The sequence below is a fragment of the Thermobia domestica genome, chromosome 4 (assembly GCF_964235325.1).
Source record: "Thermobia domestica chromosome 4, izTheDome1.hap1.1, whole genome shotgun sequence".
Taxonomy (NCBI): Eukaryota; Metazoa; Arthropoda; class Insecta; order Zygentoma; family Lepismatidae; genus Thermobia; species Thermobia domestica.
The window spans coordinates 327517476-327545412 of NC_137457.1; the positions used below are offsets into that span (position 1 = coordinate 327517476).

Consider the following 27937-nt stretch of genomic DNA (forward strand, 5'->3'; position numbering starts at 1 on the left):
ATAATAATAATAATAATAATAATAATAATAATAATAATAATAATAATAACTTTAGAACAACTGCTCGTATTTGCTTGGATATCTGAGGGAAGAATAGTAACTTTGGGACGATTTCTCTCAACCTACTTGGAGGGATGAGCACCTCTGAAAGTCCACTCGTAACAGAGGCATGCCACTAAGCGATCGCAAGTTTTCTGGATATTCTCAATTTTAATTAATAACATGAACAATTAAGGTTAATAAATATGTAAATATACACTTTGTAGCAAGAAATGAGTTACAAGAAATATTGCAATGTTTACAAGGCAAAATTAGCTGTTGAAATAAATGGTGGTGTAAACTAACGTTACGGAACGAAGCAAAGTTGAATTCAATCCGAACCTTTCGGAGGGCTACGTACGCTACTAGCAAGTCTTTTGTCAGTTGTGTCTTCTGCTCAAGAGCAGATGTTGATATCCATTGGATAGTAGGAAAGGATTTTCAAGGTGACTTTAATAGTTTATATTAATTAATCAAGAACGAAAGTTCTTTCATATATATAATTCCTTTTGATACTTGTAAAGAGGAAATCTTAAGATAAAATCTAGAAATTAAGTAACGTTTATAAGAGTACTAAGATTGATGTTAATGCATCTATTCAGAAGCACAATTTAAGTAAAAGCGGCTTCTGTAGGTAAAATGTTCAAATTTAGAGCTTACCGAATTTAGTTTATGTTTTATATACATGAGCGTGTTCGTTCTAAGTATATTGTCTTTATTTTGCAGTAAACGTTATTGCACTTATTTTGCAGGAGAAATATTGAATATATTATTTAGGAAATGAAGGTCAGGGGAGGTTATCTTGTTCTGCCAACGAGCATTTGCGAATCAAAGCAAATGACCCAAATAAAATAAAATTGTATCAGTTTAAGAATATAGCGATAAATCTGATCTTTTTATCACGATATGTAGCTAAAATCTTCAATTAATATTAATTTCCGTAGTTAATAATAAACGAGGATGTTGAGGATCATATAAATTAAGTACTGTAAAATAAATATCTTTAAAAGAACAGATGTTAAAAGTAACAGCTGTCAAAAGAAGGAAAAGCAAAAGAAAAAAATTAAAGAGAAAAGTTAATACTGCAATAATGACTAAGATAAGGATGGCCAAATCTTGGGAAGTTTACAGCTGAAGTGTAATTATTCCTTGTGATTCTTATTGATCCAAACAACGTTCCTGTAACTTGAATAATGAAAAGGGGGAATGTTTACATGAAGGGGACCAGAAGTAGGTGAGAAAATAACGTGCAGTTTTACTATACGGATCCATAGTATAAGTAGGCCTAGTATAGTAGTAGAAACGGGTTAGAAGCCCCGCAGGGGTTTGTTGAGTTCTGTTCTCGACATAAAATGGACAAATTGAAGACTTCCTCAAATTTTTCTGTACATTTTAAAATCTGTGGATCCGTGTAGTAAAACTGCACAGAAAATAGAAGATTTACATGATAAATAAGTTGAACTATGGAAAATGTAATTGATTTGTTTGTCATTTAAGAATGGAATAGGAAAACATGTTGTAGAAATGAAAAATGCAAGATGCTATAGAGATTATATGGAGTTACGTTTAGCAGAAGGGGTCCAGAAGCACGTAAAAGCACAAAATTTACAGGAGAAATGGATGATGCAAGTACTAAGACCTAACATAACGTAACCTAACCTAAACCAATCTAAGATTACATAAACTTACCTAATATTAGTAGAAATAAGCGAAATTCTATCATTTTTTGGAAAATTATGCTGGATCTCTGCACTAATATAATGTAACATAAACTAGCCTAACATAACCAAAAGTCACTTAAGCTATCCTAAACTAACCTAATGTGAACAGAAATTACCGAAATTGTAACTTTTTTTTTTTTTTAAGAAACAATTACTGGACCCCTTCTGCTAAACGTTAGCCAATATATGTAATACCGGAAGCACACATAAGGGAATATGAACACAATTATGCAAATGGTTATATCAAAGCTAACCGATTATTAATAAAAATTTACGGAAATTGTGTCATTTTTTCGAAGAAAGAAAAAGAAAAAAAACAGCCTGACCCCCTTCTACTAAACAGAAGTCATCCAAAGTAACAGAACCAGCAAATACCATTCAATATCATATGAGAGAAATATTGCACACCGTAAGAAAATATGTGCATATTTGAAGCGGATGAAAGCAGGGTAAGCTTATATTGTGAAACAAGCATAGCAATTAGATATTAAGTTTTATTCTTTATTTTAAGGTTGAGATCTAAAAATAAGGAAGAGGAAAATCCCCTAGATAAGAGACGAAACCTAAAATTTCCATTTTGTTATTTTTAATACTTTGCTTGTTGTTAAGCAAATAAGAAACCCCGTAAGACGTCAAAAAGGTTACGATAGGACCATAGTAATAAGAAGTAATCGAATTGATGAGTTAATGTGCATTTGTAGAAATACATGATGATATGGTAATACACCGACAGAATGAAGGGTGTTATAGAAACATGAAATTAACTAGAATATGTGTAATGAACCTGAGTAGAAAGCGGCGCCGTTTTACCGTGAGAGACGTTCAGGAAACGGCACAGGCGCTGATATAGTGCCGAGTACCTCACGAACGCGGAAATATATTGCTATCGGGTCAAAAATTTACACACAAAATCACATTAGACAAATGCACTGACATACACATTGCAGCAGAAGGTCGCCGCGCAATCGGGTTCCCTACTAACACATTGATCACCGCATATATATTCTCTATCTATACGGATTCTCATTTCGGGACCATCAATCTAACCCTCATATGCTCAAATACCATTTGTCGGATGCGACTTTACTTTTTGGAAATTAGCCTAACTAGGTAAATAGACAAGTTCTTACTTTGACTAGAACATTCACTGGAACCAGTTCATCTGATCTGGTTCCCAGAGCAATTTACGAATCATTTTCCACTAAGAATGATTCCATTTACCACAACATTATGAATCAGTTCCTCGAAACACAACCTGTTCGAGAAACTCACTTCCAGACTACTCCGGAGAATAAAATCGTCTTTGACAAATGCTTACGAAACTGCTCCGGGAATCGGTTCAGATATATCAGTTCTCAAACAATCCTAATTCATTACTTCCGCAAAATGTGTATTAGAAAACAACCACAGATAAAACTAACTTTCTTTAAATGAAGTTAGATACCATAGTGCTCATGAGCTCTCAAGTGCTCAAGATACGTAATATACTTAGGATTCAAGTGAACGTTCGAAAGGTCGTTATAAAAACTGGAAATGAGATGAGGTAAGCAGGTGGGTGACATCCAGAAGTCCTAAAGTGCAAAAGTCCTAAAATGCAGAAGTCCTAAAAATATGGGCACTAGACCTAAATTTTAGGACTTCTGCACTTTAGGACTTCTGCACTTTAGGACTTCTGCATTTTAGGACTTCTGCATTTTAGGACTTCTGCACTTTAGGACTTCTGCATTTTAGGACTTCTGCACTTTAGGACTTCTGCCTTTTAGGACTTCTGCCATTTAGGACTTCTGCCATTTAGGACTTGTGCCTTTATCATTCACTTGCTTTAGTTCTGAAATTCGCCACCACCACACGAAATTGGGACGATGCAGCAACTAGTTGGCAATAATGTTACGAACGTATCTAATTCCAACAGTAACAGCTATATTTGTACTACTAAGATCGTTATTATCACTATCTGTTCTGCACTTATACACGAATTACATAATACAACCTATTTCATTCTAAGAATTAATTACATAATTTGTTAAGAAATTCGTTTCTTTCGAATGGAGATACGAGAATCCCAAGACAAATTCCTAAAACAAGAATAAATAAATAAATAAATAATAAAAAATGTTTAAAAAGAATATTTTACCAGACTTGTTGAAGGAGCTAAGGCTGAAATCTGCAGCGTCAACTTTGACAGTTGTTGCTGTATGTCAGTCAACGGGTCGATTACCGGTTGGTTCTGTTGAGTCTGCTGGTTTTGCAAGTATGCTGACTGTGTATTATATGGTTGAGCAGTAATCGAACTTTGAACCCTTACTTCAGCATTATTCTGAGTATTAGCATCTATGCTAGTCGGAGAAAATAAAGACGACTGCAAAACAGCAGAATTCTTTTTCAAGAATTTCTCTAATTCCTTACGCTTCAATAACAATTTAGTCCTTTCCTCGACAATTAGGTCGTTCAGAAGGTCACTGACCGTGTTGTACTCCTTTCGTACTACAACTTTAAAGTAATCGGGTAAAAGTCCTTCCACAATAAATTGTAATTGTTTCTTTTCATTGGCAGTCGGGTCTGCGCGTAAAATCAAATCCTGCTTCGCATAAACGTACTCTAGAACGGATTCTGATTCATTCTGATCACGGGCTCGCATCTGAGCTTCAGATAATTGTGGCACCAAATTGTCCTTAAAAGCGTTTATAAAAGCTTGCTTGAACTGGTCGTACGTCATTTGGGCAAATTCTGGCTTTCTTTCTATGCCAGCAAACCAGTTTTCAGCGGGGCCACGGAGTAGGCTCCCCAGCACCAATTTTCGTCTCATACCATCCCATGAATTAATGCTAGCGATGGTCTCATATCGTCTGATGTACGTGTTTACATCGTCACCCAACCGGGCATAAAAAGGCTCCGGTTTCACAATCGTGCCGTGCATGGACGGAGGTGGATCGTTTCCTCCTGTTGCCATACTGTTAGAACTAGAACCACGAACAGTTACGTCTAAAGAATCAGGAGAAATATCCGAAAATGATTCCGAAAATTCTAGCTTCTTTTTAAGTTGCTCTAAATAATTACGTGTAAATTTAGTCGATTTAGGAGACGAACAGGCCGCGGGATCGAAATAGACAGTATCACTTAAGTTAAAAATATCCTCTAAAGGTATCAAAAATTCGTCCGCTAGTCTTCGCAACATATAACACAAGTAATAAAACTATTGGGCACAAGTCAAGACCTTAAATATGCTATACCTACACTAAAAACTAAATACAACACATAAAACATACACAAGAGGTATTGGGGCTCCACCACTCTCCGAAAAGGAGAGAAAAAGAAAGGTAATTATAGAATAGCATAAGAAAGATTGCTCAAAAAATAAAAAACAAAAGAGAACAAAACTAGTTTCATAGAGGGTTGGTGGCGGGGAAGTTGGAGGTGATTCTCAAAAGCCTAAAAAATGAAGAGAAAACAGTTTAGAAGTTTGAAAGACAACTAGCATTGATCACCTTCTTACGCTGATGCGAGAAAAAAGATCAGCATCTCCATCATCTTACGCTTGTGCATTCGGTAGGAATGCTTTCGTCGTCGTTTTGAAGAAAGAAAGGAAACTATTATCGTTAACTTGGGAAATATAGCTCACTGGTAGAATTGAGAGGTAACTGAGAAGACGACGAGCGTTTTAGTTTATAGGGCATGTGGGTAGAAATAAATAAAAACAAATATTTAAAAAAAAAAAGAGAGTCGAGAGTTTGTTTAGGAAGAAAGAAAAGGAAGGTTGTTTGGGCGTTTAGGACCTTGGATGTGTATTCCGTACCTCCGTTCCTGGTCGTCGACTGGTGGTCTCCATGTCTCGGCTTCTGTGTCGAATTGGCGAGGAACTTGGTATAGGTCTCTCCTGTCGTTGCTCACACTCGCTCCTCGTGAACTTTACCGCTCCTCGTGTACTTCACCGCTTCTCGAGTGCTACTCCCCTCTTCCGGGTCCTGGGACGTTTTTATATGAAACAAAGTAGGAAGATGGCCGACGAAATTACGGAAAAACATCCAAAGTACGCACGTGTAGGATTCAGGAAAGTGCAAGGTAAATGGATTTCTCGACTTATTTAATAATTTGTCAACAGTTACAGAACGCTTTGGTTACATCAGATTACATAAGTTACATAAATTTACCAAGAATGAAGAATGAGGAATCGTCTACTAAAGAGAATTTTGAAATGTTTGCTGACTGTCTTATTATTTCAAGTTGTGTCTGTCTCTCATCATCCACAGAAAATAAAGAAAGAAAAAAAAATAAAAAATAATATCGTTTTTAAATCTTGATCTGAATATAAAAAATATGAGGGAAATCCAATATCTCTACAATATAATTTTCTTATGAAAGCAGGACATAAGAAAGAATTTTTGGAAATAAGTATCGTAAAACGGGTGGGGCAAGATTTTTTTAAAGGGTAGTGTATCTCGCAAGTTTCTGAAGCTAGTAAAATGAAACTTGGCATATAATTTTTCCTGTTAAAAAAAACTGAAAATTGAACACATAAAAAGGAAAGAGCAAAGGGAGCACTTTTTTAATGTTCGAATTCCCCATTACTTACTCAGAAAATATGTAAATAAATTAAGGAAGGATTTGTTTAAGCTAGATGCGTGAAACTCGGTATTTGAACTTTTAACTAAAAGTAATAAAATACTATATGTTTCAGTATCTTGAAAATTACACTTCTAAGGGGAAGGAGGGTCAATTTCTATAATATTAAAATATCCCACTGCTTATAAGATTTGGGCAGAAAACTCTTTTCCTTTAGGCCTCGGTTATTCCAGTTAAGCAAATGAGAGTACAAAGTGGCTAATTAATTAGGTTCTTTTAATTATTTTAACATGTTGACGTAGTTTAATTCTTTTAAAACTGTATTCTTTCACATTCTATTATAAACATCCTTCATTTGCTGTAATTATTAAACACGTTTAAGAACAAAAGAGTAACTCATAATAGAAACAATTTCTGCAGGAACAACTGGTAGGATTCAGCCTCTTGTTGTGTTCTTTAGGCCGTTAAAAATTTTCTTGAGACATTTTTCTGACACTGTCCTTCTCTACAACTATAACATGAATTTACATCTCCGTAATAATATAATTAAGATCTCATCACTGATTCATAATCAGTTTTCTTTTCCTAGATTTGCTAATCTTATTGGGTATGCATGATATAAAAGCGGTTATTGGAAGAAAAACCATCTGTGTTTGAAAATTTTCTTTCAAAGATTGTGCAGCATTTTGCGATTTGTGCACAGTTATTCCCGTAATAAGGTGTGTGTGGTGTACACAATGTTTATGCATCACACACTTTTTTACTATATATCATTACCGTAAAACGTTTTCCCAATCAATTAATAATTATAACATTTGAGGATATAAGAAGTTCTGACATAGTGAAGCGAGGGGACTCACTATAAATAAGTAACCCTTGCCAATTACAGAAACATTTAATTTTTATTTTATTTATTAATTTATATATTCTACTTCGTGAATTTATTTCTCCCTAACGAATAATTTTCATTTTGAAGAGTGGACGTTTCGGTGTAAACATTAGAACTTTTACACCGAACCAGCCTGACCTTAACCGGCGAACGTCCTTACACCGAGCAATCCGTACACCGAAACGCCCTGCACCAAAACGTCCTACACCGAAACAGCCGTATCCCAGGAGTAGTTAATTACGAATATGACAATTATTTGCTACAGAAAGACTTCTGTACAAGAAATATATGTGTAAAAATAATTTACTTCAAAACAACACAAGGAAAGCAAAATTTATGACGTACATAACTAAAACACAATATTATGTTACTAATATGAAGTCAATGGTGTGGAAATAGAGAAAAACAGACATTATGAAAGATCTGGGAATCACATTTGGTAGAAAGTTAAAATTTTGTCAACATAGAAATATATCATGGAAAGAGTAAGAAAGGACAATAGGCTTTATTTATTTATTTATTTATTATTTCAGAACGATAGAATATGTATTTATACAAATTACTTGTAAGAACTAAGGCTCTGTAATATGAAACAGTATATCTAAAACTTGACTAACAGATTGACAGTATTCTTCTTACGGACGCGATGGTAGCGCCACAAGAGACTTTTAGGACTTCTGCACTTTAGGACTTCTGCCTCGGTATGATTTTTAGGACTTCTGCATTTTAGGACTTCTGCACTTTAGGACTTCTGCATTTTAGGACTTCTGCACTTTAGGACTTCTGCCATTTAGGACTTGTGCCGCGAAATAATTTTTAGGACTTGTGCATTTTAGGTCTAATGCCGTTTAGGACTTCTGCATTTTAGGACTTCTGCCATTTAGGACTTCTGCCGCGTCCCCAAGCAGGTTTCAGTCAACAGTCATACGGTGTCGATGAAGGTAAGAGCGTTGTCTGAAATGATTTATGGTGGTAGCTACCATGATAACTTTGTGGTAGAATGGTAGGTCTACTATACTTAGAGATACTTAAAGCTTTAGTTGATAACATACCACTGTGACATTTATATGTTCTTTTGTAGATTATGGAGCTGCTTTGCGCCATCCAAAATTACGCGTGGGGAAAGATCGGCGAGGAGAGCGAAGTGGCACGATTAGCCAACAGCATAGACGCCGGAATCACGATAGATTCAAATACACCGTATGCTGAACTATGGATGGGTGTACATCCAAGTGGTCCTTCAGTTATACGCATTACAAATGAAAAATTATCCGATTGGATTCAACAGCATCCTGAAAGCATTGGAGATAATGTCCGGAAGCAGTTTGGACTCCAGTTGCCTTTTCTATTTAAGGTTTTGTCTGTCAACAAAGCGTTGTCAATTCAAGCACATCCTACCAAGGTATAAAAAAATGTTGTTTGGATCTGGTGTTTTATTACTAAGTTTGTAAGTTGGTAATTTTATTGAAGAAAGAGAAACAATTTAAGAAATGAAACAATTTTTTTTATAGATTGGTCTCTGCCTGGCGCGAGCTTCTAAGGTAATGTAGCTTAAAATCTGCGACAGAAAAAATGAAATGAAATCATTAAGTTTTTCGTTCCACGGGTATGCTGGCTAGGCTAAAGGAGACCGTGATGATGGGAAATAAATGAAATGGCGGAATGAAAAAAAAATGAGATTAAACGGGAAAACCCCGAGAAAACTAACACACACGGTGTTTGTCCACCACAGAGTTCAGTTGGCTCGAGCAGGGATCGAACGAAGGCCCCCAGGCACCAGAGGTGGACGCTTTGCAATAAAGTGTACCATAGAAAGACCTGAACTTTATCATTTTAATATATAGATGTTGGGGTGAGTTTGTGGCAAATTTGGAGAAGTAACATCTTTTTTCTTTCTTTATAAGTGTATATCCGAATATGGCTCCTTTCGACTCTACAGACCTTGAAAATTGCCAGGATGGAATAAGTTTTGTCACACGTCAATCTTTGCAACACCCTAGCGATAATGTTAATTTTATAGTTTTAAAACAAGCCCTAAATTGTTGATTTTTTTTAAAAAGAAAAATTTTAATGAAAACTGGCAAGACACAACATTTGGAATCGATCAGCGAAAACGGTCTATTACTAGAGGTTGTGATTTCCGATATCTCAGTGTCGAAAGAAATTAGCCTCAAGAATATAAACGTAGCATTTTAATATTTATTCAATAGATGCTATTTATGTTTTACTTAGTTATTGTTAGTTATTTAAATTTTATTGAAACAAAAGGCTTAAATTGTTTCATTATTGTACCTGTATTATCGCGTAGCAACAATTGTTTTTATTTAATGATTTGATAGTAGCAAAATTAGTTGCTTAAAACTAGTGTCTATGAAAACAAATTGTACATTGAATTTTCTGTTTTAAAATCTATATCTAATATCAACGCTTGATAGGAAAGATAATTATGATTATTGTAAATTATGAAGGCGTTTTTTGATCAAGCAGACACAGCAAACTTGTTCAAAAGAATGAAGTATAGTCTTGCTATACCAGTCAGTAATGCACATATGAAACGAATGTTTAGTGAAATGAAAGTTGTATGGTCAGATGATGGAATGTCAACAGAACTAGTGGTGAGATATCTCTATTCAATTCTTGTGAATATGAAAATGTTATGCATTGTCTTGTACTATCCTCGACCCCAATAAGTCCCCTGTGATTGGTCCACCCCTGTTGCAAATGCCTGATATTGAAAGTGATTATTTAATTTATTACAACGTAGCATTGTAAAAGAGTACGTTTTAAAAATATTTCGTCAAATTTAGATAGATATTGTAGTTATTGAACTAAAAAAACAATTTTACTATGGTGCTGCCAAAATGTCTTGAGCCGTGGCAAAAATGCGAACTAAAGCTCTTACCCTCACACACCCACGTGTTGAGCCAATAAGGGTTCAGCTGTTGCTAGGCGAGAGAAAGCGAGTGGAATTCCTTCAGCCGATAGCAGCGCTTGCAACGGAAGACTAGGGATCAAGTCAATGTGGCATATCTTTACTCACATATGCCCCCCCCCCCAAAAAAAAAAAAACTTGGGAAACATAGCCAAAATGAGAAGCGAAACAACTGTCAAACTATCGCTTCACAGAATATAACTCATGTACGACCAGATCACTCTACGGCGGAACACGGTGTCCCAGTGGTAGAGGGCTTAGCTTTTACTTTTGGTGCAGAGGGTCCCTGGTTCAATTCCCAACCAAGTAAGTTTGTTCGTATCAATAGATTTTCTCGGGGTACTCCCTTTCCCTCCCACATTCTTATTTCGCCAATTCTTCCACCATCATTCACGTGCCTTAATCATCGTCTCCCTTAGCCTAAAGAGCGTAATCGTCAGACGTTAAACTGAAAGATTTCATTTCAGTATAATTTCGAATTACTCCACGTTCACGTTCATGTCCTTGAATATCTGCCTAATGAGGAATGGTAAGTAAGTCCAAAATCACTGTAAATTAGATTTTTAAATGAGACTTTTAATAACCTCATTGCAGTTTCTTGTCCAGGTTGCTTTCATTCAAATTTAATTTGGGTTTCTTCGAGGAAGTGACTTTGGGTGAGCATTGTGAAAAGAATGTTAGGATAATCCTTATAGTTGACTTGTTTAATGTTCAAGGGGCCGCGGTGGCTCAGTGGTAGAGCGTTCACCTCTGGTACATGGGGTTCCGGGTTTCGATCCCAGCTTGTGGGGATTTCCTCGGGGTTCTTCCGTTTCCTTCCACTTACTTTATTCCACAATTTCAGTAATTTCTCATCATCACCGTCTCCATTAGCCTAGCCGGCATAATCGCGGGATGTAAAACTCAAAGATTTCATTTCATTTCATTTTTGCTTAATGTTCAGTGATTTAATACACTATTTGCACTTCAGTTTTAATTTAAAAGAAATATTTAAGATTTAATAGATAATTTTCAAGTACTATGCAAGGAAAGTATCATTTTTTCTTTTTTTTATTTACTTATTTATTTTATTTTGTTTATTTATTTATTTTTTTTTTAGGATCATGCGGAACAACTTCACCGGGAACACCCTGAGCTCTACAAGGACCCAAATCATAAGCCGGAAATGGCGATTGCATTAACGCCTTTCGAAGCATTGTGTGGCTTTAGACCAATAACTGAAATCAAGGAGAATTTACAAGGTATGGGATATAGAACCACATCTTCTACGAGTTATTACTAAAAATACTGCTGCTATAGGCTGCATGGTTGTGCAGCCACCTATATTTTAACATCAAAGAATTTTTTGAAATGTTAAAGTAGTGGTTGAATAAAAATAAAACTTTCCTCTTCAGTGGAGAACATCACTCATTTATCTCTCAATCATCATCATCATGGGTGTTCTGTCATTATTGGCAGGTCAGTTGCTGCAACTAAGAAGCTTCCATCCTCTACGGTCCTCCGCTAACTTCTTCGTCTTCACGTGCGATTTTTCTGTGTTGATATCATCCGTTAATGGTAGTCTCCTTCGCCTCCTCCCTCTCTTTTCTGCCACCATACCTTGTAGCACGTCCCTTATGGTTCTATCTCAGCCAATGTTCCAATCAGTTTCTCTTCTTAATAATGTTTAAAATTGTTCTTTTCTCCTCCTACCAATTCTAACACTCTCTTATTCGTTTTCCGTTCGACCCAGCTAATTCTCTCCATTCTTCTCCATACCCACATTTAGAAAGCTTCCTGTCGCTTTTCATCATTTTTGCTTAATGTCCTTATTTCTGACCCATACAGTACAATATTCCACACGTACCATTTTATGAGTCCTTTTCTCAACTCTTTATTCAAGGTCCCACAGAATAGTATTTTCTTCCTCCTAAAGACTTCTTTCGCTATACTTGCTTTTATTTCACGTTCACATTTCATATCATTACTAATAATACTACCCAGGTATCGAAAAGTAGTTATCTGTTCTATTTTCTCCCCTCCTACTTCTATATTTGACACCGACCACTTCGTTCCAATCACCATGGCTTTTGTCTTTCTAACATTTATTTTCATCCCATATTCTTCATAGTACTTCCTCAAATTTTCTAACATTTTATTGATTTTCTCATCAGATTCTCTGCAACAAGCGCCATATCATCTGCAAACCGTATAGATGTAATCATCCTACCTCCTACTGAAATGTCGTCTTCATTTTGTAGACGCTTTTTCACTATCTCTTGCAGATAGATATTAAATAATGTAAGCGAGAGACAGCATCCCGGTCGAACTCCCATTTTAATTGCACTCCCCTCTGTCATTTCCTCCCCTATTCTAACACTACTTTCTCGTCCAATAGTCCTTCTCAAAGCCACCCTCTCCAGGAGATTCTGAAAAGTTCATATAAAAAGCTGAAAGCAAGAAGGTGGTTTACGTTTGTAGTTGCACAAGCGCCAAAACTACATTCTGTAATATTAACCAGATGGGAGGATGCTTATATTTCTTAATAATGGGAAGCACACTTGTACCTACCTCTTTCATATGTTCTTGTATTGTCGACAAGTTATTGCAGTCACTTCACAATCAGCAGCAATCTACTTCCATAATGATTACGAATGTCTTCATTTAGTGGCATTTGGCTCTATTATTATTATTATTATTATTATTATTATTATTATTCATGGGCAAGTGACGGAGGAGTGGAAAGAAAGAGGGAACAATCAAAGTTGAGCGTGGCGATGGTCCATATAATTGTATTCGAGCTATTGTCTCGAGGACAGAGAGTGCGATGTTTAAAATGTTCTGTGCCTGTTTTTAATTCTCCGATAAATGTAAAATATTACACATTGTTGTTTTACTTTATTGCAAGTGTGCCTAAAGAATGTGATACTGTTATTGTTTCGTAAATGAAGTGGAACATATACGTAACTACTAAAATATACTTCATGTATTACAGTATATGCTGTGCTTCATATAATGAATGTTTAATATGACCGATGCAGAAGTTTTGTATAGAGTTAACTTTAAACTTACGAGGGTAAGTCAAAAATTATCTGCAATGTAACTATAACTTTTCTTACATTTTCATACTGACCTGTGTCCTCGATTATTTTATTGTTATGCTGTTGTGATCATGCTTGGAAAGTTTGATCTAATTCGTCCATTTGTCTTCCTTTTGTTGCAGGTAGATCATGGCCACTCCATTAGAAGTTTACACTAAAGAGGAGCAACGAGCAGTGATCCGGTTTTTTGTAGTCGGAAGGTATATCAGGGGCCGCAATCCATGAGAGACTTTCGGCACAATACGAGAACAGTGTCTTGCCACATCGGAGTGTCTACGAATGAATTGAAAAATTCATAAATAGTCTCACAAGTGTTATGCACGAGGAAGTAGCCGGACAGCCGTCTATGACCACATTTTTTTCAATCCATTCATAGACACTCCGTTGCAGCAAGACACTGTTCCCGTATTGTGCCGAAAGACTCTCATGGATTGCGGCCCCTGATATACCTTTCGACTACAAAAAACCGGATCACTGCTCGTTGCTCCTCTTTGGTGTAAACTTCTAATGGAGTGGCCATGATCTACCTGCAACAAAAGGAAGACAAATGCAGGAATTAGGTTAAACTTTCCAAGCATGATCACAACAGCATAACAATAAAATAATCGAGGACACAGGTCAGTATGAAAATGTAAGAAAAGTTATAGCTACTGTTTACCCTCGGACATTAGGTTTCTCGACACTTCTGCGCATGACAGAAGTAGAAGAGTACATTACGAAAAATGGGTATGTGTATGTACGGACAACATCTCTTCGTTTTCTCCTCCGGGAGCGAGAGAAAGAAGGTTGGAAGTTTAAGCATAGTTGCCAGCTTACGTAAATTGGTCCCAGGTCAGCAATACATTCTGGTCAGGTGATGATGTCACGCAGTGAACAGAGCGTGCGCATTTTAAATGTAGCCTAGCATTGTGTTTTCGGAGCTTTGACATTCTGTTGATCGCGCCAACAACCCGCGGGAGAACTTCAGTTATTGTCTTTCTCTACAGTACACATACGCTTGTGCGTGTGCAGTTTAGTGTATTTTTCTAGTTCTTTTTCTTACCTGTTTCGTGGTTATGCTTGCGTGAGCGTGTGTGTGTACGCGCGTCGTTTTGTTATTTTATTATGATGAATACCGTCAAACAGTGAAAGCAAAGTATTGTGCTTATCCCCGCCTCCAAATTTTGGATTCCTTTTTTCTTTTTGGTTCATCTTGCACCGTAGATTCCCAGTCATGCCCTACGGACAATAATAATCGGTAATCGTGCTTTCAGTGCCGTAGGCCCACTTTGATTTCATTCTCATATTATTACTTATAAAATCTTATCAGGTATAGATAATATTGCAAACAATACCTTTACCGCCGAACCGAATAACCAACGCCTTCCTTCCTTTTTTTTTCTTTTTCTTTTACAGTCCATTCCTTTCATTAAGATAGGCTCTCCTTGGCACTGTGCCAACCAGAGGTCTCAGCAGAATGGGTAAACAGTATAATTAGGATTAGGATCCAGTTACGGTTGTACATTGAGCAGGGATTGTTCATTGTGTTTGAAACTAAATAGTAACTGGTTATTAGTAATAATAGCGAATTGAAACTTATATATTTAAGTTTATCACAGTTAAATATACATATAAGTGTGAAAACAGAAAAGATGTTTTCTTGTAGGGCACAAAGATCCGGTACTGCTCTTTATAGGCACATGTCCATTCAGATCTTCTATTAATGTAAATAGACAAAATGTCTTACCTGGACTAACTAACTGACTCTATGGCCTATGGAACCCGGAAGTTCAATGCCACGTTCACAGGAGCTCATCAGTGACTTCTGTTCTTAGCTAACTGGATCCAGGTTCTACTTTGTATTCCGATCTCTGCAGGATCCATCTTAATATTGTCCTCCCATCTGCGCCTAGGTCTTCCTAATGGTCGTTTTCCGATTGGTCTTTCAGTTAAGACTTTGAAAGCTTTCTTACTTTCTTCCATCCTAGCTACATGAGCTGCCCACTTGAGCCTCCTGGACTTGATGACCCTAACAATGTTTGGTAAACTGTATAAATTGTATAGTTCCTCGTTATGAATTTTCCTCCATTCCCTTCTTCTTGGGTCCAAATATTCGTCTCAAGATCTTGTTCTCAAATACTTTGTCTGCGTTTTCCCTCAGAGTAAGCAACCATGTTTCGCAGCCATACAGTACAACAGGCATGGTTATCGTTTTATATGTTTTAAGCTTCCAATTCCTCGACAGAATTCGCGACTACAGAAAGTTTAGAACTGAAAAATAATTTAATGCTTCCAGTTGGCATATGCACCAGTAGAAAATTAAAGAATTCAAGAGGATACTGTGAGAAATGCAGTTGAAATCATATCTCAATAGATGTACGTTCAATTAAATTCAAATAAAATGTATAAAGTGTAAGTGAGACAGGAATCAAACCCGGTTTTCTGGTCTATCGTGTTGATGCATTAAGCACGTCACTACTCAGTTGTGTGGCTGGACTAGGGAAGGACTGAATTTCGTAAGTCATAGTAGTTAGTACATTGACACAGTAAGTTGGAGACATGGATTGAAGTCGTTCTTTAAATTTCAAGAGATTACTCAGCACTGAATTATTTCTAGTATAGTTCCAGTGCAAACGATTAGTGTTTTAATATTTTGAAAATTAATTGGATTAGACGAAATAGTTTTAAATATACATAGAAAAGTTTTTTAAAAATATATATAAAGAAAAAGTCCCTGTACTCACTACAAATTTGTTATTATAACAACTTCAATACTTGCAGCATATTCTCCGATATACCCCTATTGTCCCGTCGTGCTTCTAGTATCAACTGTAGAATGACGACCTAAGAGCATGCATGAGTCCATAAATTTACTAGGGTTAAACTGTATGAGAGCAGCAGACTCAGTGGCTTAGTGGTAGAGCGTTTACCTCTGGTGGGTAGTGTCCCAGGTTCGATCTCCGAGCAAGTAAGTTTGTGGTGGGCAACATCGTGTACTCGGGGTATTCCCGTTTCCTCCCACTTTCTCATTCCACTAATTCCATTATCATCCAGTTAGCTTAATGATCTGTCTCTCTTAGTCTAAAGGGCATAATCGTGGGACGTTAAAGTGAAAGATTTCATTTTTTATGTATGAGATCCGTCATATCATCCTAATGAGCATCAGTGCAGAAGTTGCCCGTACGAGCAGAGATAATTTAGATGAAGTTTCTGTAAGATTTATCTGACAGAACCCCGTCTCACATTTGTTGGAAGATACAGCAACTGTACCTAAAGTGTACTTTAGAGGAAATAATTTACCTAGGACTATTTTCTTGAAATTACTCCCGGAAGCCATGAGCTGCATTTGTTTCGTTTATACAGAATTTGCGTGCTAATTGTCTGATTGAGCTAGCTTCACCAAGTGCCAGCTCAAGTTTCTCTGCCCGATACTTGGAATATAAAATCTTAAGACATTGAGGCAGATCAGGATTATCTTTAAGTAAACACTTTCCAACGGCTTCTTTGAAACGTTTTAAAAATCCATTTTTTTTTCGTTATTGTATGTACAAAATGAGATACTTATCATAAAACTGTAGATAAAGGTGCTGGTACTGTGTACCACCAGAAGAAAATGTTGCTTATTTGCAGCAGAATGTTCAGATAAACCCTGTTTTTGAAACCATAAACCATAAAGACAGCATCTTCTTTGTAGGTGTACCTGAGCTAGCCGCTGTGGTTGGTGAAGAAGCAGTTTCACAGCTTTTGAGCAGTGACGAAGCAGGACTGCAGGTGTCGTTGAAGAAATGCTTTACAGCGCTTATGAACTCTTCCAATGATACTGTGAAGACTCAGTTGCAGGCGCTCTTGCAAAGGTTATCCAGTATGGGTAAGTGGAATTCAATACATACTTTTCTCTCTTTAAACCTCAACACTAGTTAGCAATAATTTTTGTATTCTTCCTTCCTGTAACTTTAATTAATGGTTTTGTGTAGTTTGTATCTCATTATTGTATTTCTACAGACCACTATTATCCTATCTTGCTTTTTGAAACAACATTCGCCTTTAAAGATGGCACCATAATTAGTGTTTGAAATTATCAGGAGAAAGAATCTTGTTCCTTTACTGATCTGTATCAGTTCAACCAAAACCCAGAAGTCATGACTCAGCATGGGGGGGTCATGGTGGCTCAATGGTAAAGCGTTTCTTTCTGGTGCGTGGGGTCCTCAGAGAAAGAATGTTGTTCCTTTACTGATCTGTATCAGTTCAACCAAAACCCAGAAGTCATGACTCAGCATGGGGGGTCATGGTGGCTCAATGGTAAAGCGCTTCCTTCTGGTGCGTGGGGTCCTCGGAGAAAGAATCTTGTTCCTTTACTGATCTGTATCAGTTCAACCAAAACCCATAAGTCATGACTCAGCATGGGGGGTCATGGTGGCTCAATGGTAAAGCGCTTCCTTCTGGTGCGTGGGGTCCTCGGAGAAAGAATCTTGTTCCTTTACTGATCTGTATCAGTTCAACCAAAACCCATAAGTCATGACTCAGCATGGGGGGTCATGGTGGCTCAATGGTAAAGCGCTTCCTTCTGGTGCGTGGGGTCCTCGGAGAAAGAATCTTGTTCCTTTACTGATCTGTATCAGTTCAACCAAAACCCATAAGTCATGACTCAGCATGGGGGGTCATGGTGGCTCAATGGTAAAGCGCTTCCTTCTGGTGCGTGGGGTCCTCGGAGAAAGAATCTTGTTCCTTTACTGATCTGTATCAGTTCAACCAAAACCCATAAGTCATGACTCAGCATGGGGGGTCATGGTGGCTCAATGGTAAAGCGTTTCTTTCTGGTGCGTGGGGTCCTCAGAGAAAGAATGTTGTTCCTTTACTGATCTGTATCAGTTCAAGACTCAGCATGAGGAGTCATGGTGGCTCAATGGTAAAGCGCATCCTTCTGGTGCGTGGGGTCCTCGGAGAAAGAATCTTGTTCCTTTACTGATCTGTATCAGTTCAACCAAAACCCAGAAGTCATGACTCAGCATGGGGGGGTCATGGTGCCTCAATGGTAAAGCGTTTCTTTCTGGTGCGTGGGGTCCTCAGAGAAAGAATGTTGTTCATTTACTGATCTGTATCAGTTCAACCAAAACCCAGAAGTCATGACTCAGCATGGGGGGGTCATGGTGGCTCAATGGTAAAGCGTTTCTTTCTGGTGCGTGGGGTCCTCAGAGAAAGAATGTTGTTCATTTACTGACCTGTATCAGTTCAAGACTCAGCATGAGGAGTCATGGTGGCTCAATGGTAAAGCGTTTCTTTCTGGTGCGTGGGGTCCTCGGAGAAAGAATCTTGTTCCTTTACTGATCTGTATCAGTTCAACCAAAACCCAGAAGTCATTACTCAGCATGGGGGGGGGTCATGGTGGCTCAATGGTAAAGCGCTTCCTTCTGGTGCGTGGGGTCCCTGGTTCGATCCCCGGCGAAGCAAGTTTGTGCTGGATAACATTGTGCTCGTGGATTTTCTCGGGGTACTCCCATTTCTTCAAACTTCCTTCTTCCGCCAATTCTTCCATCATGATGATTCACTTGCTTTAATCATCGCCTCCCTTAGCCTTGTGGGACGTTAAGCAAATGTATATTGATAAAGTGTATATGTACTGTTCGTTCTCAGTTGTGAAGTTGTAATTATTACTTTATAATTTTAAAATATCGGTGTCGACTTAATTAAGGAAGTACAGAAGTTTGCAGTCCCAACGCAATCTGTAGGGTGAGCTGTAATGAAGAGCTGCATGTTGCTTATTAGATTTGATTTGTTTTCAGTTTAGCGCCCGATTCAGTAGCGAGGTTATATAAGACGTGGACCTACAGTTTAACGTGGGATCCGAACTACATGAGCTCCCACCAGGAATCGAACCCGGGTATCCCACGCGAAAGGTGTGTACGCTGGCCGCTTAGCCATGAGGGAGGTCTGTCTCTGGGGTATAGCATGGCACTTTTTGGAGGTAAAGTTCACTTAGGGTAAGATTGTAAAACAGTCTCAAGACAATGGTTTGGCCATTAGAAAAAAAAAGTGTTTTCATGCCTCAGTGAACAGTTACAACCAACAAGGGTCCCAGGAATAACATTCCTCCACAAAAGGCACCCACAATAAAACTTCAGTGAAAGTAACGAATGAAATGCTGCGTGATACGTCAAATGGTCCCTCTAGAAGACACTCCCACAATGGAATATCACACGTCTCCAGCAAGCGTAATCAGAACCATTCATCAACAGAATGCTATCATAAGGCCAGTGTACAGCGTCTTCAACCACGATCCCTAGCTGAACGAAAGACAAACTACCGAAGGTGGATGAACGCTACCTAGCACGGAGAAGAGGAAGTATGAAATTACTATATGGGGCATACAATTACCTGTTCGACTATGGTAACATGTAGGCCATTGCTTTTCATTTTGGCGATGCGAAGAAACTTAGCAATTCAATCTGCTATTGCAGGGCATCTTTCCCAAAAGGGTTCAACTTTACCGAACTGCCCCGAACGGCCGCATAATCACGTATCCGATCACATAGATGCTGAAGTTGTCAGAGGAGAAGGCGTATACTGAATAGAGCAGTTTGGGTTCCTCTTGCGATTTGGGGACGTGCAGTATCCTGTTGGAAGGTAGAACCTCTTAATTCAACATAAGATCGGAAAGCACGACGACGTTAGGAATTATGACACAATAGTCATACTCCCCTGAATAAAGACCAGAATGCGCAGGGTGTAGCTTATTCCCCTTCCCGTCTATTATAATGTCAGGTGTGAGTCATTTATGGCTAGTGGAAACGCACACGGAATTTTCCCGCTTATCTACACTTTTAACAGATACGCACCCTGCCGTTACAGAAAATATTACATTGCAGAATCGTACCGTGCATCATTCATCTCGCCACTGTAATCTCTTTCGACACCACCAAAGATTTCTTGGCAATGAGCAGTTGTCAAGGATAATCGTGCGAGAGGAACCTACCTCAGTATTCGTGCCTTCGATACGAGCCCACGGTAGCTCCTATTGCATTGATGGTCGCCGTCCTGTAACTGTAGAACGATTCTTCTGCCCAGGCGGTACCTGGTGCGTCAGAGGGGTGCAGCCGCTGTACGAAACGTCTGCCTTCCATCATGTACACATCCACCCGACCTTTCTCAACCTTACTATACGGCCATGCTAGAAATCATGTAAAAGCACAATAAATGTTCGCTGGCGTTGCAAACACAAATTGCGATCCGCACACATTGGATTCAAAATATGATGGTAATCCCAAAAAAATAAGGTGTCCAAAGCGTTGCGGTCGCAAGGAAAATGTCCCTGCGGCTGTTACGAGGATCTCGCTGGGGCGCCCAGTCTTGGTTTGGCAGCCATTTATAATGGAGCTACTACCAAGTGCGAAATTTGCGCATTTATTTGGTTTTTAAATGCGAGAGGTCTTAAACTGGTTGAAATTTATCGCCAGTTGATGGAAGTATATGGCGAGTCGTGTAAGGTTGCCAGAAACGTCCGCAAATGGTGTAGGAAGTTTGCACCTGGTCGAATTGAAATTTACAACGAGCAAAGAAGCGGAAAACCAGCAACAATTTGGATGGGACATTATCACCCACCAGGATTGTCACAAACCCAAGGTTTCAGAAAACCAAAACAATGGGATTTATTGGGCAAAATTGGGTTTTATTAAATTTTGTACGTACAAAGCTGCATTCGTACTTAAAATATCATTTTAGTATTTAGATTCTATTCTATATATCAAACACATCAATTCTCTTGCCACATTTTGTGAGACACTTGCATCATCCGGTTATTTCGATTTCTAGAAAGAAATAAGACAGTTTTGTAGACTAAGAAAGAGTTAATATATGATATAGAATATAAATAGAATTCTCTATTAATGTTTCAAAACCGATGTTCTACGAAGAGGGCAGGATAAACGGCGTGACGCGAATTTTTACCTATTCTAAGAAATTAACCGTCAAACTTTATTATTATTATTATTATTATTATTATTATTATTATTATTATTATTATTATTATTATTATTATTATTATTATTATTATTAATTTATCCCAGTTACTGTGTTTTATATCCTTGTACAATATGTTATTTTCTGTTGTATTTCATTCTATGCACAATATTTTCGTCGGTTGTTGACTGCAATAATAGTGTTTCGGAAAATGTATATGGCAGCCAAACTTGTCGTAAAGTGAAAAACACGGAAGCAAAGCAATATTTTAGATATCGTACTAAACAAACACAAGTGTTGTAACTATTCTCACATGCAAATCATGCAATTATATGCGTCATTATTATGGTTGTTCGAACGGATATTCAAATTATAGTTAACGTTACAATATTCAAAAAGTGCAGTAATTATATTTTGTGATTTTATGATTATGTAAAGCAGTGTGTACATATTAGTAGATAAGTGCTTTGTAATCCTTAGTATAAATAATGAAAATACATTACGTTTTTTCCTTTTTTTATAATATATATTACAGACGAATCATCGAGAGAAAGCTTGCAAGCGAGTCTATTCGAAAGAATTCATTCCCAATTCCCAGGAGATGTCGGTTGCTTCGGAATCTATTTTTTCAATTACCTAGTCCTCCAACCAGGAGAAGCTATGTTCCTAGGACCCAATGAAGCCCACGCTTATCTATCAGGAGGTAAGGTCATTTATTCATGGAAACTTATTTTCACATAATAATTGGGAAATGTAGTGCGCCTGTTATATTTTCTAGATGCTATATTTAAAAAAATAAAAATAAAAAAAAACACATTTTGTCTAATAAAGTGCATCCTACTCTACCACAGAATTTAAGTTTAGAGTTTAGGGTTTAGATTTCTATGGGCATTTAGCCTGTCACGTATGAGGGATGTATGGCGAGCACACTATCCGGGGAAAGGGAAGAAAGGAAGCGGCTTGGGACCTATAAGTTAAGTACCACCCCGCTATTTGTCTGGTGTGAATGAAGAAAACCCAGGAAAACCTCATTCAGGTTTTTACACTTTTTTCGACCGAGTACTCCCGGCGGAAATCGAACCCGGGACCACCGAATTTAAGTTTAATTTTGTAGATAGATATGAGAGAAGAAATGAGAATATGTGATGATGATTTGAATTGTTTCATTATCAGCTCTTTCGATTACATATACACACATAATATTTATTTAAAGAATGTAATTGATGCATTTTTAAATACATTTTAAAAGTAATAAGTATTATTACTCCCAAGCAAAAACAATTTGGTGTAATGGCCCATTTGTGAGCCTAAGCCTGCTCCAGTGCCATCTGTTAGCGACCGGCTGAACTATGTGCGACACTATCCCTAACAGACACATCAGAAGCTTTCTAGACCTTGTTTTCACGTGACTCCCCAGTTTGCCTCATGACACTGGGTGGGAGCTGTAAACTGGGGAAACAGCGGCCAGGAATCGAACCCGGGTCCACGAGGACATGAGTCCAACGCTCTAACCACTAGGCTACGGTGTACCAAGTACATTACTCACTTTATTTATTTATTTAACAATCACCAGATACGGGCTCAGAGGCCATTTTATACTCGAAATCTAACAACAACAACAACAACATTGGAAAGGCATCGGCCAGGGTCTGTTTTAGTAGGTACCATCCCAGCGTTTGCCTGGTAGGACTGAGGGAAACCATGGAAAACCTCAATCTGGATGGTAGACAACGGGGATCGAACCCACGATCTCCCGAATGCGCTCTACCACTTGAGCTACTTCGCTCGGTTTAATTGCATCGCTACTTCACTCTACCACTTGGTTTAATTGCATCTATAACTTTTTTTTTTTTTTCTGAAATGTTTCAGGCGCGTGGCCTATCTCAACAGATTACGTCACTCACATGAAAATTGAATCGCTTGACGAAAACATCTTACATGTTTGGTGCAAGGATTGTAGAAATTGAAAATTAACATATTGATAACTGTTTGTTTCTAAAGATAAAATTCTGCACATATTTCTTTGATAAAAGGGTTCGAGATTTAACAAATCTTCTGGAAGCCCAAACTATATGTGAATTTTCTTTGAACACTACATAGTCATTCCTCGATAAATACACATTTAAAACAGTACCCATAACACTGAACATGTAAAGAAGATAAGTAAATAAAAACAAAAAATCGACATAAATCTATCTATGTGAGTATGACGGAACTATTTCATTATACTGGTACTTGGTTCGATTCCAGCTCGCGCCAAGAGGGCTTTGTGGTACACAAACACCATGTACGAGGATTTTCTCGGGGTTTTCCAGTTTCCTCCCATTTTCTTCATTCCACCATTTCCTTCATTTTTCATCATTACCGTCTCCTTTAGCCTAACCGGCATAACTGTGGGACGTAAAAAAAAAATTCATTTCATTTTTATTTCAATATACCGGAAATTAATGTAATTTCGTTTTTACTTAAACCTGTAGTGTGCAGTCGATGTGAACTAAAACGCTGGTTCTTGTAAACGTAATTCTTCTGTTTTGTAGCCTAATGAAGCTTCGTAATACGTATTGTGTAGTATAGTAATCAACCTCTCACTCAGGTCAACAATGTTTCTATTGGCTTGACATAGCTTTCCATTCTTCTGTATCCTGCATTCCATTCAGATGTGCCTCTATTTTTTTTTTTTTTCCACTGACTTAACGGTACGATATCATCAGCAAGTCTAAGCGTGTCTACTTTTTATCCATGAACAATTATTTGTCGGCTGTGATGTTCTTGATTAACTTAAAAAAACAAAAAATCCATCTCATTACTTTTTATTTTCTTTCAGACTGTGTTGAATGTATGGCTTGCTCGGATAATGTAGTCCGTGCAGGGTTAACCCCAAAATATAAGGATGTCAGCACCTTGTGTGATATGCTAACGTATAAGTGTGAACCAGCGGATGCCAAGAAGTTCAAGGGAATAAAAGAAGACGACTTTACAACTCTTTTTAGTCCACCTGTACCAGACTTTGCTGTCGCTAAAATTCAGGTGAGTAGATGATGTCTTTTATGCAAAATGTAACTCATCACTCTCAGCAAAGAGAAGTCCTTCTCTGTTTGGCAAGTGTGATTTTTCATACGCAGGGTGTTTCAAAATGAATATCGAGGTTTTAAGGATTTTTGTAATATTTATTACAACTAACTTACGATTATAGATAATACATCAAATAAAAGACCTATTCAAACAGTTTTGGACGCTGAGGGAGCGCGGTGGCTCAGTGGTAGAGTGTTCACCTCCGGTGCTAGGGGTCCCTGGTCCGATCCCAGCTCGCGCCGTGTGGACTTTGTGGTGAAGAAACACCGTGCTCGTGGGTTTTCTCGGGGTTCTCCCGTTTCCTCCCACTTTCTTCATTCCACCATTTCACTCATCTCTCATCATCACCGTCTCCTTTATCCTAACCGGCATAAGCGTGGGACGTGAGACTTAAAGATTTCATTTCATTTCACAGTTTTGTACGCACGCCTTCGCATTCACTGTTTCCTCTGTCTACCGTTAGAAAGTGGTAGTAGCAAAGATGGCGACTAGTGAGTAGAAAGCTTTTTTGTGTTTTTACATTTTGCAAAGACTGAATCTGTAGTTACAGTGCAACCATCTGTGTGGAGAATTTTAAGGAGACACTTACAACTACGTCCTTATCGTTTGCAGTTGCTACAAGCCTACAGACTATGGTTTAAGTACCAACAAATGAAATGTTGCTACATGACGATCAAGAGTTTCTGGATCGTATCGTCTTCAATGATGAATCGACATTTTACCTAAATGGTAATGTTCGCATCAGGGGTCAGCAAATCCCCACGAAATGGTACAGTTGCAACAAGACTCCCCTAAATTGAATGTGTTTTGTGTCATGGCGGAAAGTTTATGGGCCTTTCTCGCCTATCGACTCGATGTGTGCCGTGCAACGAATGGTGCTCACATTGAACACTTGTAGCAAAAACTGTTTGAGTTGCTCTTTCATTTGATGTATTATTTCTAAATGTACGTTAAATGCAATAAATACTACAAAGACTTAAACCCCGATACTCATTTTGAAACACTCTGCATTTTACTCGTGATGATTACAGAAGTTCGACTTAAGATCAATACACTTCGGTAGCCAGCTTGTGCGGTAAAACGCACGACACAATTTGTAGATATAATGACACTTCCAGTTTCAATAGAGTGATTGAAATTAAAATTGTGTCTATACTTGTGTCGATAATTCTATATGAAAAATCCGTTTCTTGTTATCTATTACCATTTTGTTGTTTATGGAACAATATTCCGAGTTCAGTGGAGATAAGGGTAGAAATTATATCATCTCTTCTTGGAAAAGTTGCTTTTCGCTGTCTATTATCATTTTTGCTCAATGGAAACCAAATGGCTCTATCATCATTGAAACCAAATGCTGTTGTGGATTTCGTCTTTTATTCATTTCGTTATCTAACTTTTCTATCCATCCATAATTCTATCATCATAAATGAGCTAAATCTTTCTGTATAGTGTCAAGGCATATTGTAGAGATCTGCACGGGCCGGGCTTGGGCGGGCCGACACTGATTTCTCTTCAGGTCGGGCCGGGCTGGGGCCGATTAATCGCAATTCTTTAATAATTATTGACTTTCGTTAAATGATAATTAGGATAAAGGCAAACGTTGAAGAAGTGTGCCCGTGAAAAATGTTACAAAATGAAACTTTAAAAATTTATCGGCCTTTATGGGCCAAGAATTTTTAAAAATGTATCGGACCGGGCCGGGCTCGGGCCGAAAAATTCGGCCCGTGTAGGTCTCTAGCATATTGTACTTGGAATATGGCTTTCCCCTATGAGAACTAAAACTTCAGATTTCTCCTGAGAGATTTCCATGTTGTAAATTTTGGTGACATGGTACGAAGGTATCTGTAGACTATCCGTAGAATTCTAACACAAAGAGTAAAAAAGTAACTGACTGGACTAGGACTCGAACCCGGTATCTCCGGCATACCGTGCCGATGCGTTAACCACTACGCCACCCAGTTCGTTTCCCGCAATAGCCACCCAGTCTCACTTTCGAGGTCGGTGCTCTCATCTCGTACCAAGTGGGTTGTACCACAAACCCTGCTGTGATTGGACAATCCTGTGTCCATATACCGAGCACCTTATGACGGTTGTAATTTCTGGAGAACGGACTGGGTGACGTTGTGATTTACACAACAGCACGGTAAGCCGGAGGCCCTGGATTCGAGTCCCAGCCTAGTCAGTTGCTTTTTCACTCATCGTGTTAGAATTCGCACCTATAGAGGATTTGCTGTGCGTCCTTGAAATTACGAGCGGAAGTCAAAAAGTAATGAAACTTCTGAGAAAAGGTATATTTGTTCTAATGATAGAAAACTGAAACATACATTATTTTTCTACATAATCTTCCTGAACTTCAACGCACTTTTCCCAACGTTTTTCAAGTTTTTTGATTCCGTCGGAAAGAAACTTTTTCGGTTGCACCTGTAACCAATTTTGCACCGCATCAATGATTTCGGGAATCACCTTACACACACTTTCCGACAATTTAGCCTGACGTGTAAGATGAAATACGTTGAACCTTGACTGATTATGTCATCTATTTTCCATCACCATACCCTCAACGATTTTCAAATTGTCCTCAGTCGTTCACGTCGATGACCTGCCCGATCTTTCCTCTCACATAAAGAAGTTCTTTCCTGTTTGAAACGCTCTATCCATTCGTAGATCTTGCTTCGCGATAAACAGCTCTCACCATACTGCGCTTGCATTCGACGAACAATTTTCACAGGTTTAACACCTTCCGGAAGAAATAAAGAAAGAAAGAAAAAAAAACGAATCACTGTCCCAATTTCTTCCTTGGTGCAGATCGACAATGAAGCTGCCATGTTTAATGGTCTGCAACACTCCAACGACTAACGCGGGAATAAGAGTGACACGTTACGTAGAAGTGTTGCAGATGACATTAATTTAGCGCTAGATACTAGCAGTGTTACCAAACCCTAGTGCGAGAAATTGCAGTAGTCCTTTTACTTCTTGACTTCTCCTCGTACTTTCTTTTTGAAATTAATTTCTTTTCGTATTGTTTCAGATTCCTCCAGGAAGTGCTGAGTACACGATGATAGCAAGAAAAAGTGCTACCATTTCCATTGTAATATCAGGAGAAGCAACTAGTAATAATATTATCCTAAAGAAGGGAGTGATATTCTTTCTAAGTGCATCAGAGACATTAACTCTCCATATAACTAGTACTGTTCCTTTACTTCTGTTTCAAGCTATGGGCAATGTCTAATGTTTTATTATATAGATAAAGAGATATTCTGCAAATGTTAATATAGTGTTGTGCAAATAGTTAAGCACGGAATTGTTGTAAAATTATATTTATGTATACATATATTCATATAAGCTGTATAAATGAAATGGTTGTGTTTTGGGTTATTTTTATTATTTCTAGGTACTCGTTGGCATTTTGTAGCATTTATTTTATATTGTAACAAAGGTTGAATTTTACAGTGATCTAATATTTTCTGGCTTTGTCACTTATTGCCTTCAACGTTACGGGACAATCAGCTAATTTACAATTTACCGAAACGTCCTTTACATATATGTATACGACGGAGAGTCCAAAAATAAGTTTTCCCAGGCGACTGTGGACAGAAGTAGGGATCCAAGACCAAAAATAGCATGTGACATTAAAGGTCAGACGTAACTTTATTTTTCCACATAAGTACCACGTACACTCATACCGAAAATTATTGTCGCATGTCTATAAATG

The 27937-nt window shown here is 38.0% G+C and overlaps 1 protein-coding gene across 2 annotated transcripts; it reads left to right on the top strand.

Annotated features, from left to right (window-relative positions):
• Positions 1-388: 388 nt before the first annotated feature.
• Positions 389-27937, top strand: Mpi (mannose phosphate isomerase). 2 transcript variants are annotated; one of them, XM_081756821.1, is made up of 7 exons: positions 389-485; positions 8291-8611; positions 11241-11382; positions 16895-17068; positions 21689-21856; positions 23978-24180; positions 27254-27937. In XM_081756821.1, the coding sequence occupies exons 2-7, from the start codon at positions 8294-8296 to the stop codon at positions 27452-27454; spliced, it is 1206 nt and encodes a 401-aa protein (XP_081612947.1). In that variant the 5' UTR covers positions 389-485; positions 8291-8293; the 3' UTR covers positions 27455-27937. The 2 variants fall into 2 exon arrangements, with proteins under 2 accessions (XP_081612947.1, XP_081612948.1); XM_081756822.1 differs by lacking the exon at positions 389-485 and adding an exon at positions 565-673.